Consider the following 14474-nt stretch of genomic DNA (forward strand, 5'->3'; position numbering starts at 1 on the left):
CAGCCGCTAACAAGATAATGAATATTTTCATCAGCTGCAGAGAATACAAACATCTGCGCAGGCACCGGCACTGCCGGGGCTGGGGGAGGGGGGGGCAGGGGTGCGGGGGGAGGAACAGCTCCCCGGCATCCCTCACTGCGAGGGCAGCGGCTCTGCTGCCAGGGAAAGGAAAGTTCTGGTCCCTGAGCCAGCAGAAGGCCATGGCTGACATTCCACCTGCTCCCCTGGGTGCTGGCACCGTCTGACAGCAGTGCCAGTGGCTCTGGACTGTGCTGGTGTCTGCAAGAGCCTTCCACCCCCTGCCAGGGGCAGGGACACCTTCCACTGTCCCCGGATGCTCCAAGCCCCATCCAACCTGGCCTTGGACACTTCCAGGGATGGGGCAGCCGCAGCTTCTCTGGGCACCCTGTGCCAGGGCCTGCCCACCCTCTGACTGAGGAACTTCCTGCTAATGTAAATCTCATGATCATGGATGTACAATTGGTTTTGGGCTCTGGCTGCAGTGGCAGCTTCCACCATGGCCATCCCTCTTCCTCCTCATCCTTCTCCCTAGGGCTGAGGCACATTCTGGGAGCAGTGGGGTTCTCACAGACAATGACCAAACAGCAGAGACTGACTCTGTATGAGGTTATCCCACCACCTGCACAGACAGGAATGAAATGGAGCAGCTCAGAGGTGCATCCGGAGCTGGGATGGGGCAGCAGGAGCAGGAGGTGGCTTCGATGGCCATGTCCACGTTCACCAAGGATGTGATGGCTCATTCCCTAAATCCTACCTGCAGCTGGTGCAGAACCACTCTGAGAACCTCTAGTATTTGAACAACCTCTGTTACAGAGCATCTCTTCCACCCTGGACCCCTGCATTGTTGGACACTACACCTGCTCTTGTTTTTCTAGAATAAAACATGCTTCCAACCTGCTGCAGAAGCATGTGGCTGCAGACTGGGCAACACCAGCTCAAAGCCACACAATCTGTCATCCTTTTTGGTGGGATGAGAACTTTGAAACGGAATGGGATGTAGCAGAGACCTAACTGATGGAATGCTGCGCTAATTGCATTAGTCATTTATACACCAGATTGGAAAAAACCTCACTGCTGAGCCTGGCCAGTGAAGATGTGCTCAAAATACACAGTGTGTGCCTGTGTGCAGCCTGCTGCGGGCTCTGAAATATCCCACACATCCCACAGCAGATCCCACCTCCACAGAGCTGCTAAACTCCTAACAACCCCTTAGCTGCTACTCAGGACCACAGCATGAGGCATTAGCCCAGCTTGGAAAGACATCATTGCTTCCAACTAGCATGTCTGAGGCTTCAAAGTTGTGAACAGGTAATAGAACTGCAGCAACAAACAATAAAAAGATGAATGAAATGGAAGGCAGCCACTGGAAAAGAGATCCATCCATTATCCCGGCCTGAAGGGTAATAGGTAAACAAGGCACTGGTGCACTGGCTGGCACCGAGCTCGCCGGCACGGGAATAATAAACAGCACAATTATAACTCCTGTGCTTGGAGGTTTCAAAGAGAGGGAGAAAAATAGGTGGAAAAACAACGGCATTAATTTAACCACCTACAGACAGTACATTTGTGTTGCTGTGGGGGAAGCAGGATGTCCCTGCCAGGGCTGCCCGTGAGCCCCAAGCCAGGGACACAAGCAAAGGCCCTCCAGCTTCACACCCAGATGTGATGCTGCACGCAGCTGAGCCCCCAGCCCAGATCCTGGCAGCACCCACGTGGACAATGGATGGGTGGAGATGTTTTCCAAAGCAGCCCTGGAAGGGATAGCACTGAGCTGCCAGCTCACCCCACTGCCACCACGCTGGTTTATTAAGGGCTGAGAAACATCGAGGGGAAGAAGAGACAGATTTAAAGTTAACTTGCCAAACTCCCCATCACTGTGATGACAATTCCCCCCATCAGCTCAGTGACCTGACAGCACGAACGGAGCTGTGTGGAGGCAGAGCCTACTGAAAGCAGCTGGGGCAGTGCCCATCCCTCCCTGCAGCACCCCCAGCACCTCGGGCTGTGCTCAGCACCACCTCCAACCTGCCCCTTTCCTTCCCCAAGGCTGGAAAGAAGCAGCAGCCCTGTTTCATAAGTGGGAATGGGGAGAAGAGCATCCTCCAAGCAGTGAGTTGCAGGGGGAAGGGTGATTCCAATTTGCAGGAAGGTGCTCGGCACAGCACAGCAGCCCTGGATCCTCCAAAGCCATCCTCCCTGGGTGTGGAGAAGGGAAACCACTTGGTGCTTAGCAGGGAGGGAGCATCAACATGAATGCCCTCCCTGCCTCCAGCCACGAAACCATTCTGGCTCCTCATGTGCCCTCAACACCTCGGAACTCTCTGGACTCACTGCTTCTCTGCTGGGAGGAATCAAACTGGAGCTGTGTGGCTGTTCCTGTGTCCTGGGGCTTTGCCAAGCTGGAGCAAGAGCCAGGATGAGAGGCAGAGCTGGAGGTAGGGATGGGAAGGGACTCTGGTAAGGGCAGACAGCTTCTCCCAGGGAATGCTCTGCCATGCATTGCCCTGACATCCCGTTTGCCATGCAGCAATAATCCAGCAAGTAAAGCTGGCTCCACGGGCAGTATTTTGGGATTTCTCCATATTAATGGCATAAAAGCAACAGTCTGAAACTGCAAACAGCTTTTAAACAAAAATATCTATTCCCTCATGGCAAAGAGACGGCACAAAACCAGATAAAGAACGAACAAACAATCCATTTGGAAAATAATTCCTCAGTGATTTGGGAACAGCACAGAGTTCAGGCTCTGCCCCACCGTGAGGCAACAGGGGGAAAATCACTCTAATCTAGTCTTTAGTGAGCTGCATCCATTGCTGAGCCTCCTAGCTAGACCAGGAGGTGTGACTGGAATACATCAGCTCCAATCCCATCTACTTACTAACCCCACAGAGCATTTTGTCAACGGGAAGAACCTTTTCTAAAGAAAGGAGAGGGGTGCCCAGAAGAAGACAGCTCTAAATGTGCTTTTGGCTCAGCAGTGGAAGGACCAAGGGAGGCTTCTGGTGAGTGATGGAAGATCCCTCTTCAGTCCCCTCCCAAAGTGCCCACGAGGGACTTGCAATAAGGCAGCAGCAGCAGTGATGCCATGGCACGCTCCTCTGAGCAGGAACCTTGATGCTGCCATGTCCAACAGAGCAGTCGAGCACCCCAACCTCCACAGAAATAATCAGTGGTTATTAAGCCACCTCAGCACAGAAGAAGCTGCCCACAGAGCTCCAAACTCCTGATGGCTGGAGCAGAGCTGCAGGGATGCTGTGGTGCTCACATCTTGCTGGGCTGTGGCTTCACTGTCACTGATGGATGGGGAAAAGGGACCTTGGCACCAGCACGAGGGCCACGTGAGCAGGGAGAGGCTCCAGGCAACAGAACAAGGTGTTCCATCAGTGCTGGGGAGTATGCGGAGCACGTATGGAGCACACAGCAGGAACCAGTCTGGCTGCTGCCCAGCCCTGCTGGGGTACACTGGTCTGAGCAGCCAATATCTGCTTCATCCCCTGGGTGTTACCATCTCCTCAGCCACACAACTGAAGTCCTTGGATAAAAGCCTGGGCCCATTGGATAAAATGACTCTACTAAAGGGGAAAACCAAAATCTGAAGCAGCACTGACCAGGACCATGCGTTGGTCTGAGGTCTGGGACCTCCCAGGCTGTGCAGCTGTGCTGCATCTTCACATCCATTTGTGCTCTGCATCCTGAAGGTACCCCCTGCACATCCCCAGCCTTTCCAGCTGGTCAGATACAGTAAAGCCATCACTGCTACACCGGGTACATCCCAGTGATGTGCTGAGCACGGCCAGGAGGGTGCCAAGAGGATGGACCAGGCTCTACTCAGTGGTGCCCAGCAATGGGACAAGAGGCAACAGGCAGAAACTGATGTCCAGCAAGTTCCATCTGAACGTGAGGAAGAACTTCTTCACTGTCCAGTGACCAAGCACTGGAACAGATTGCCCAGAGCGGGTGTGGAGTCTCCCTCACTGGATTATTCAAGAACTGACTGGATGCAATCCTGTGCCATGTGCTCCAATCGGACCAGATGACTCAGAACGGTTCCTTCCAACCTGGCCCATTCTGCAGCCACCAGAAGGGCAGAAACTCTAATTAATCAGTGCTGCAGCCCCTTAGGTGGCAAAGGCACCTCCCTGACCCCCAGGAGATGGAAATTCTGCAGTAACTGAGAAGTGTTGCCCAGGCCAGGGTGTGCGAGGCAGCTTTTCCCAGCACAAAGGTTCCCTCCCAGCCCCACACTGACATGCCTGGCAGATTGAGAATATCCTATTTATTAAAGACGCTGAAGATGCGGCGACATGGGAAGCAGACGCCATTCAAAAGATTGTCACATCTGCATAGCTAAAGGATCCCAGCAGTTATAAATCCCTCTAAAATACTCAGCCCCTTGTTCTGATAGCAGGTTCTTGCTCCTGCTTCACAGAAACAGGCTTTTAATCCCTAGTATTAGGCAGCTTCCTGCTATGTTTCAAATGCACCAAATTAAGGGCTTCTCTAACAGCTGGTGTCTTAATGCTCAGAGAGGTTCTTGAATATCTATGAAAATCAGAGGAAAATTACATCTTTTAGTTAATAATTTCTTCTCCATTAACCTCCTTCTCTTCCCTTGTTAAGAGATGATGTAACGGTGCTTCCACACCGTAACCCGCTGACATCCCTGGTAGCCTGGCCACGCAGGGAGCTGAGCCCTTCTCATCACTGCCTGGTGCTTTTGGAGCCAACAGCCTACACTCAGATGGGAAAAGGGCAGCTGTGCTGACCTTCCAGGCTGCTGGAGGCATTTTTGGAGCAAGATGTGCTGCCTCCCTCCAGGCTCCGAGCTCTGCGGAGCCACTTCATCGCACGCTACAGCCTGCACCATGTGGGCAGTTTTGCAGGTTGCTCTTGTTTCAGACCTTTCTCCTGCCCCTCACAGCTGTTACACCTGGGACTAAAGAGACTGAAATCCCTGTTTGTGACAGCAGGGTGTGCGAAGAACTTGGCTGTCACTGCACAGCCCCTCACTGGGAAAAGCTTCTCCGCACTGTGCACCCCAGCCAGCACGGCAGGAGCAGTGCCAGCCCTGGGAAGGAGGACTAACAGCCCTTTTTTTAAGCACAAAACCTGTCAGGCAGAGCCCCAAGGAGTGCTTTTTGGCCCCTGGAAGATGCCATCCCCACACCTCAGGTGTTTTATTCCAAGAGCAACCCCAGCAGGACCTGCTCCTGGTCCAGCTCTGGACTGCCCAAGCCTGCCATCCTGAGCATGCCCTCAGAGGGGAAGACCTGAAGAAGCCACGTGTCCCAGGATAAACCAGCCCCACTGTTTTCCAGATGTGCTTTCCAGATGGAATTTAGCCAGGGGATACATTTGCTACCTGAAAGCAACAAAGCATCCCTTAGACCCACCAGCTCATGGAAAACTTCATCTCTGCAGCCCTCGCTCTGCTCCAATGGACCCACTGACAACTGTAACATGAGGGAGAGAAGGCAAAGAGGAGTCTACTGGGAAAATTGCCTTTCTGTCCTGCCAGTTCTCCAGCAGCCTCCAGCAAAAGCTGCAGCTCTGCTGGCTCCAAGCACTCTGCTGGCTGCGGCTGGGGCAGCACCTCTGTGCTGATGGAGCCTGTAAAGCCTCTGTCACCAAGAGAGCAGAAGGCCAGAGCTCAGCTTGAGTCCACAGCCAGGGAAGCTTTGCACTCAGCTGGGCAAAAACACCTGGAAAAACTCTGTGGGCAGAAGGGATGAGGACCCACAGCTCCAGCTAAAATCAGAGGCAGCAATGAGGTCTTGGTGCCTGAACAGGAGAGAAACAGGTGCTGGGCAGGGAAGAGCTGTGCCTGGATGGGATGTGGGCTGGATCCTCTCCTGACTGTGCTTAGTGCTGCTGCTTCAAAACTCACACACCCACCCTGGCTTACACCTGATCAAAACACAGCTGCATTCAGAAGACCTGAAGAAAACTAACTAAATAACTCATTTGCCAGCCCTGAATTCAGCAAGTGCTCCTCTGTGAGCTCTGCAAGGTGAAGGCACTTACCTTCAGCTCATTTACATTATTTATCATGCTATACCCACAGCTCCTCCCAGTGCTGTAATGGGGGCACTGAGTAAAAACAGCTGGCATAGGCTGAAAACTAAAGGAAATGCCCTTTCACACTGCACACAATCAAACGACTCATTGTTGCAGGATATCACGGAGATGAAACACATCAGCGCCCAGAAAGAGATGAGGCAACGCTCCTGAGAAAGGCCCACGGAGCACAGCCAGATGTGTCTCATCTGACAAGGCACACACTGGCCCAGGAGGGTCCTGTGCTGCTGCCCGAGGGAAGGATGAGCAGGTAGGAGAGCCGTGGGTGCTTGTTGCCCTCTTGCTCCCTTCCCATCATGAGCAAATCAGAGATGCTGGCTCTGTACCACCGGACCTTGGTGCCATCTCACCTCCCTGATATTCCCAAAACAAGGAGCAGAACCAGGACATACCTGAAAGTCATCTGGAACACCTGCCCTTGGTTGACGTGCTGGCTCCTGTTGTTGTAGCCACGCAGCATCTCCCCAAAAAGGGTCTCATTGAACTTGGCATCCGACTTCAGGCACTTGGGGCCCTCGCAGATGTCAGACAGCATCAGGCACGACTTCCCATCCGGGGCCAGCTTGTACTCCTCCACACACCTGTGGGGCACCACAGGCCACGTGAGATGAGCCAGGCACAGAGCAGCCCACCCCACGAGCCTCTGCTGAGCCCAGCCAAGCACCACCAACACCCGCAGCAGTCGTTTGGACACGTGAAGGGTCACAGAGCCCAAAGCCTCTGCCCTGGCTGGGTTGGGTGACCAGTGAATGGGGGCTTGGCTCCCAACTCCCCTCGCTCCTGTAGCAGCACAGCCCATCTGCCTGCAGTGAGGTTGGGTGGGGCTTGAAGCACCCTGCTCTGGTGGAAGGGGTCCCTGCCCATGGCAGGGGGGTGGAACAAGAGGAGCTTTCGGGCCCTTGCCAACCTAAACCATTCCATGATTCCATGCTGTCCTGCCTGGAGCTGCCCCCATGCTGGAGAGCAGAGCTGAGCCCACTGCGTGTCTGCTGCTCAGGTACAAACATTCCCCAGGCCACAGCAAAGCAAAATCAAGCTCCTGCCTCTTCTTCCGCCCAGAAATACCCCCCTGAAAGGAAGCAGCTCCACCCTGGCTGCTCTTCTGCTCTTTGATCCCACTTCCAAGCCTACTCTGGGTAAGATTCACATGCTCATCTTCAACAGACAGGAAGGGAAACTGAGGCAGGCAGCTGGGATGTGATTTAACTACAGACACTGGAGACCTCGGTGACCTCGGTGGAATCTTTTGTAAACGTGCCATCCTGCCTCTCCTCCTCTTCCACCAGCCTTCTCCTCAGCTCCCACCTTACTGGGAAACCTCTGTTCCCTGCCCGCTCCTTCCTCCCCACAGCCCCAGTGCTCTGCTAACACCAACCCCATCTCCAGGCTTGCTTCCCTCTCCCCTTCCTCTACTGCATTTTACTGCAAGCAGAACTCCCACCTGTCTGTCACGCTTTTCCTTGCCTGTTCTCAAAGCACAGCTCAGCCTTGAAAAGGGATTATGAAAAAAGAAGGGAAAAAAAAAACAAAAAGGGAAACAGTTTCTGTCCTTGGGGATGCAAGGCTGAAATGCAGATTCATGTGGGTGTGGGCGGAGAGCATGGAATGGCCCAAGACTTTCTAGACCCTCCCCACAAAGGTTGCTGTGCCCACATGAATTTCCCTGCAACCCCTGCTGCAGGCACGGAGCAGAAAATGTGCTCTGTTTTGGTGACTCAGGCACTCCGTGCTGCTAAACAATAATAAAAAAATAAGGTAGTGGGGGGGGAAAAAAACAACAAACCAGCAAAAAAGGGATAAATAAAGGAGAAGCTGACACAGGCTGAGCTCCCTGGGCTGCTCTTCCCAGGGACCACCAGCAGCCAGAGCTGCATGAGGTCTTCGCTGCACCTGCAGCATCGGGACTTGATGGATGCTCCTTGGAGTTACTGCTAGGAATTCACTCCCCTGCTTGCTTGTGGGCATTTGCTTTCCAAAAAGGGCTTTTTTTCTTGTTCTTCATCCTAATCTGTCACACTGGGACACAGAGTAGGTCCCTGAGAGTGTGAGAGTGTGAACCAGCCGTGGGGCTGGGGTAGGCAACGGATGGCTGCAGCTGTGCAGCATAAAGCCAGATAATCACTGAGCTCCTTTTAGACCACACTGCAGCCAGGGAGATTTTCCTGAGAGAAAATGCTAAATTGTGTAGGATTATAAGATCCCGGCCAAAATTTAGGGATGAAACTCTATTTTTAAGAGGCGCACAGGGGAGGAAAAGAAGTAAATTTTAAAAGTAGTATTTTTTAAACAAGTCCTACACCTTCCCCTCCAACACACAATGAGCAATTTTTGGGTCCCTTCACAGTGAGTCACAGATCAAACTGTACTGTCACACACTGGGGGAGAGGAGGAAGGTGCATCTGCTCACACTGCACCTCACACTTCCCTCAGGCAAACCAGGTGCCCCTGTTCCCTGCTGGAAGTCAGCTCCATCAACAGCCTCCTTTTTCTTGGACACCCAGCTCCAGGCTGGGTGGCACAGGAGGTGGCAGGGGTGGAGAAGGGCAGGGGCTGTTTATCTGCCCGTTGAGGAGCACTGGAGGGGACTCACCCACAGAACATGAAGATGGTGCTGGACGAGGGGTCGTGGGGCAGAGGGAGGGTCTGCTGCAGGCACAGCTGCTCACAGCCGCCGTTGAAGCCGTCGGAGCAGTCGATCCCTTTGGAGAAGTCGTAGCAACCGGTGCCGTCCTTCATGGGCCGCAGGTCCTCGGGGCACTGCAGTGACAGAGGACACATGGAAAGGTCACCTGGGCGTCCTCCCCTGCGCTGGAGCCACTGCCCAGTGGGTGCCCTCCCAGGACACATCCCATCCCAGAGCCAGTGCTGCTGAACTCGTTTTCCATCTGCAGGAGATGAGTTTGCCCTGAGTGATGGATGGGGTCACCCTGCACCACCTCGCACAGCCCTTGGGAAAGGGGCAAGGGCCATTGGCAAGGATGTGGGCTGCTGCCAAAGCTTCCCCCCTCATCCTCCCTCTGGAAGAGGGTGAAACCCTTGAGGCAGCTTTAAAACTACATGGCAATAAAGCCTCAAGCCAGTGTGGGGCAAAGCGTGACAACCTGTAGCGTGTTTGCTACCTGTTCCTCCAAAATGCAGAAAATTCCTCTGCAACCCAGAAATAAACACCTCAACACCTGGAACCAGCCCAGAGAACCATCTCAGTGCTTGGGAATGACCCAGAAATCCATCTCAACCCATGCCAGGCAGGCCAGCAAGCATGGCCTTGGCATCATGTCCAAAAGGATCTTGATGCCTGCTTGATGCAGCCCACACGAGGCAGGTCTGGGGGCAGCCCAGGCTCATCAGTTGTCCATGGCCGAGGGAAGCATGGCTCTAATTTCTAATTCCAGTTCCCCAGCTTGTTTTCCTTGCCCCAAAAGATAAAAGCAGCAGGCAGCAAATGCCATAGATAAACTGTCACCCAGATTAAAGCACATTTCCACTTTGGTTATTTATCCCTTTTCACCAAACACACACGCACACAAACAACAACAAAAAGGTCAGGCCTTGAAAAAATAAATAAATCTTGTCTAGGAGCAGCTTACAATTAAAAATGCATTATGGAATTTTTTGAAGATGAGTTAGACTGGAGACGGCACAGGTAGTGATGAAGGCAGGTTATAAATGGCCTCTGTCGAGCAGAAGAAAGGTTATAAAACCAGTATGCTTTGTGCTTGAAAAAGAAAATCAATTTTCCATGTGAGCAAAATGCTGCACATACTAATAAAAGTCCAGGAGACCCTGGACCCCAGCTCACTGACACCGTCAGGGTCCTGATGGGAGATGGGCTGCCAAGCCTCACTCAATCTTGGCTACTTAAAAAGGCAACAGGGACAGCAGAAAGGGGCTTTAGGGAGTCCTGGCCCACACTGAGCCATCACAGAATCCTAGAATTTTTGGGTTGGAAGAGAGCTCTCAAGACCATCCAGTTCCAACCCTACTGCCATGGGCAGGGACACCTCCCACTGTCCCAGGGTGTTCCCAGTCCCACCCAGCCTGGCCTTGGACACTGCCAGGGATCCAGGGGCAGCCACAGCTTCTCTGGGCACCCTGTGCCAGGGCCTGCCCACCCTCACAGGGAAGAATTTCTTCCAGATATATAATCTAAACCTCCCTTCCTTCAGTTTAAAACCATCACACTGCTGTAAGGTTTGTCCCCATCTTTCTCTCCACCTCCTAGAAACCCCATGACTCTTCCCTACAGCAGCAGCATCAAAACTGCTTCTGCCCTGTCTGCAGCAGCTGGGATGTGCTGATCTCTGTGCCAGTTGTCCCTCAGATCCCTCACTGCCTCCCATGCCCTCAGCTCTGAAGCTTGCAAACCTCAGCACCATCCTCGGGGACACCTGTTAAGGTGAGAAGGGAAGGCACAAGGCTTTTCCATCCAAAGGATCTTGGCAGCAAAGGGCTCTGGAATAGGATGCTGTCCATCTTTGCAGAGCAGGCAGGGTCCCAGAGACACAGCTCTGGAATTAGCAGCAGGAAGCAGCAGAAGACATGGGAGCAGGAGGCTTTCCAGGTGCATGTACAGAATAATGAAGGAGGAGAGGACACTGAGAACAATCTGTGCTTTCACCGCCCCGGAGCTGCCTGGGAAACAGCACCAGGATGAGAGTGGCTGTGAATCTGCAGATACAGCTCTTATCTCCCGTGGTCTCCTCCCTGTCTGCCAGCCCCACTGTAAGAGCAGAGCTGTGCAAATTGGCAGAGAGGATCTCCCTGGAGGACACGGGGAGGGCTGGCTGCAAACAGCATCTCTGCTTCGTGGCACCACATCTGCCTCTCTGCTGCTCTCCCCACATCCACGGCGATAGGGTAGCCCAGGGCTCTGCTCAGGTTCCCTCCAGAGATCCTGAGGGATCTTCCAGGGTGCTGAAGGCAACTGGATGGGACGGTAAGGCAGCAGGAGCTGCGGGACCACAGCCAGAGGATCAGTCACAGCTCTTCTGCGCTGTCACTTGGAATTCTTGCCTTGGCACAGATCCATGAGCTGAGCTCAGCACCTTCCCCAGCCCACAGAGGAAGAAGACGGTCCTCTCTCCGTGACTGGGTTAGTGGGTCACCAAAGCCCTCCCTCCCTTCGTCCTACTCTGCTTGAGGCCACCCTTGGGATATTCCTCCAGTTTTGGCTCTTAACCACCACGAAACGTGTTTCCTTTCAGTTCATAATTATGCATCCTAATACTCATTAATTACAGCAGGCAAGTAGCTCAGCACAGCATTTGCAAAGGAAAGCACTCCTGTCTCTCCACATCCATCCCTGCTCGGAGCAGAGCCGCCTCTCCAGTCAGCTGCTGCGCTGCAGCACGGAGCTCTCCAGAGACAGAAAGCTTTGGGATCCAGCGTGAAAACACGGGCTGTGTCCCTGCTCAGGAGAGCCAGGGGAATCAGCAAACTTGGCAATTAGTACTGGCCAGGCAACACCAGCCTCTGCATGGAGGGTTTTGCAGGGATGAATAGGTGGATGAAGGAATTACTAAGCACAATAAATCACAGAATGGTTTGGGTTGGAGGAGACCTTAAAAAATCAGCTCAATTCCCCTGCTGTGGGCAGGGATCCTCCCACTGTCCCAGGTTGCTCCAAGCCCTGTCCAACCTGGCCTTGGACACTTCCTGGGGAATCCACAGCTTCCCTGGGCTTATAAATCTTTGTAAGACACCTCCCTGCCCCGGAGCAGAGGATTTCCCACCAGGATGTCCCACCAATAGATCAGAGTTTTCAGGGAGAAAACTGAAGTCCATTTGGGTACAACTAGGTTCTTGCCCACAGGAGTCAGAAATGACCATGGAAAAAGCCAGTTTGTGCTAATCCTGACTCCTGATGGGTCAGTTTGGGCTTCTGGATGGGCTTGGAAAGCCAGCCCTCACCCTGTGCTCACTGGGCTTTTATAAAGGAGCAGATCTGTTCTTGCTGACATTGATTTGCCTGGCTCGGGCAGCAGAGAACCAATAATTATGGTGAGTTTTAATCAATGCCCCATCAATTTAGGTGCAGTTCAATTTGCAATCTGCCTTGGCAGTGACACAGGACGGGGGGCTCTGTTGGAAAATGATTACAAAATCAATAAGCAACTCGCTCAATAACTCTGTCTGGGTGAGCACCCTGGTGTCCCACCCTGGTGGGAGGAAAGCTGGTGAGACGTGGTGCCCCAGCAGGTCCTGGTCAAACACCTCTGCACACCCCTCATGCACACACAGCACGGATTTATTTAGCCATGGGAGCAAAGGGATCCCCACACTGTTCCCCAGCAATTCAAAAGACAAAGCTATTTGTGGTTTACCACGTTAGACTCGCGCCGCGTGCGTTCCCTTCCAATTCCCAGCCCATCTTTTATCCATGGATCTGACCAGGAAATATAGCTCAGAGCTTGGGAAAAGGGTCTGGTGCTTAATCCATGCTATGGAGAGGAAAAGGAGATGGAGGGGGAGACTCCAGCTCACAGTGTGCTCAAAATCCAAGGAGAAGCTGTTACCATACAAATATAATTCCATGGTCTTGCAAATCCACTCCATCTATGCAGAAGTGAACTGATTTCTCCGTGCCGACAGACAACCCTGAAAATCGCCCTTGGCACCGGATAAGAAAACTTTCTTGCCTTGTCACGTGTTAGCACTGATAACACAGGTCCTGGAGGCTAAACACGACCCTCAGCTCCCATGCTCCGACCCTGCTGCTGCCAAGGGGTCTGAGGAGAAGGAACCACCAGCAGCTCCACATGGTTTGGCTGACAGCACAGTTGGACACCAGCCCATCCCCTCCCATCCCAGAGCACCCAGGTCCTTATTCCTGTGCTTGCAGTCAGCAAATGAATTTTGAGTACACATGGGGAACGGATGTGCTGAATAGGAAGTGCTATTTTTATCTGTTGTTTTGCGAAATAGGCTTTTTTCCCCTTTTAAATGACGTCTCCAAGGTGACACGGAGTGGCAGATTTGGCAGGGCCTGGTGCCACATGCACACTGCCACCCCTGGGGATACACCAGGTCCAGCCTCACTGATACACAGGGGCTGTGGTTTGGGAAAAAATGGGATGCCTGTGCCTGCTGCTGTCACCCCAGCACAGCGTGTGGCACCAGGTGGCCTCCTGCCACCAGGGCTGGGCACAGCTCCTCTGCCCACCAGCACCCCCATCCCCAGCAAATGCCATGGGGGGAGGATCATCTTCAGGGGCAAAGAACACAAGCACACAACAGAAGCTGTGCGAGATTGTGCCTTAGGAAAATAAATACCTGGACAAGTCCCTGCTCTTGTAAGGTAAAAAAGGGGCCTTTGCTCACTTTCTCGTTTGCAAAGCTCATTAGCAGCGAGATGGGCGACGGGTCACTGGAAGGCAAATCATTACTGACACGAATCCCCCAGACAGGAGCACACCCGCTCTCCTCCATCTGAGCTGCCTGCCAGAGCTGCTCAGCTCAGCTCTTCTCTTCCATTATTAAGTTTAAAAAACCAGAATACTTAATAAAGTGTTTCTGTAGAGAGTAAACTGCTCTTTTTGTTATTCCACTCTGTTTTCTCAACAACAGCAGCCTTCTAGTCAGACACTTCTGTGTCAGGTGCTGGCAGTGATGCTCTGGGTACAGATGAGTCTGAATCCCCTCAGCTCTGAAAACCACAGAGGAAGTTGCCACCAGTGCTCCCAGTGCTGCTCCAGGTACCGTTCCCATGTCTGGATGCCTCCAGAGGCGAGACCCAGGACCCCAAGCTGCATCCCCAGCACTGCTGGCCCAAGGCAGCACAATCAGCTGGTGGCTCAGCGCCACAGAGCATCGAGAATCATTTCCAAAGGCCCTAATGACCCCCCTTTGTGCCGAGGCATCCTCGCTCCTCACCGAGGAACCTCCTCAGCGTGAGACAAAAACATTAATCCGAGGCACTGCTGAGGTACAAGCAAGCGCCAGCATTTTAATGAGCTCCTGTCTATGCACTGGCATGTATTTATTTGCTTGTTGGAGCTCAGAAATGATACAAATGCAGTAAACCCCTCTGTGTCCATATATATATATATATTTGGACAATTCTAGCTTATTCTGCCTTCATTTTCTTGACCCAGAAGGCCCCCGGTGAGCAAAGCTCCTCAGCAGCAGCAGGACAGAGCCTGGCTGCACGCAGCCCAGTCTCTGTGAGATTTATCCCTCTTCTCCCAGTATTTGGATAAAACAGGACCAAAATGCTGGTTGCTAAAGGGCTCCCCAGAGCCACCTCTGCTTCGCCTCCTCAGGGCAGGGATGTCCTCACCAACCCCAGCTGTGGCAGAGCCCTTCCTGACACCCCACTGCGGGGGACACTCTTCCCAGAGGGGAACATTACAACTGCTTTCTGAAATAACACTCAT

General features: G+C 53.0%; 1 protein-coding gene across 1 annotated transcript in view; it reads right to left on the bottom strand.

Moving 5' to 3' along the window:
- Positions 1–14474, bottom strand: part of ASTN2 (astrotactin 2) — a 276878-nt gene that overhangs the window by 132458 nt on the left and 129946 nt on the right. Inside the window, exons 13-14 of the mRNA XM_017740292.1 lie at positions 8690–8856; positions 6492–6680 (exon numbers count right to left, since the gene is read on the bottom strand). Coding sequence (XP_017595781.1) covers positions 6492–6680; positions 8690–8856 — 356 coding nt within the window. The remainder of the gene's footprint in view (positions 1–6491; positions 6681–8689; positions 8857–14474) is intronic.

Source organism: Corvus brachyrhynchos, unplaced genomic scaffold, assembly GCF_000691975.1.
Source record: "Corvus brachyrhynchos isolate BGI_N302 unplaced genomic scaffold, ASM69197v1 scaffold305, whole genome shotgun sequence".
NCBI classification, from domain to species: domain Eukaryota; kingdom Metazoa; phylum Chordata; class Aves; order Passeriformes; family Corvidae; genus Corvus; species Corvus brachyrhynchos.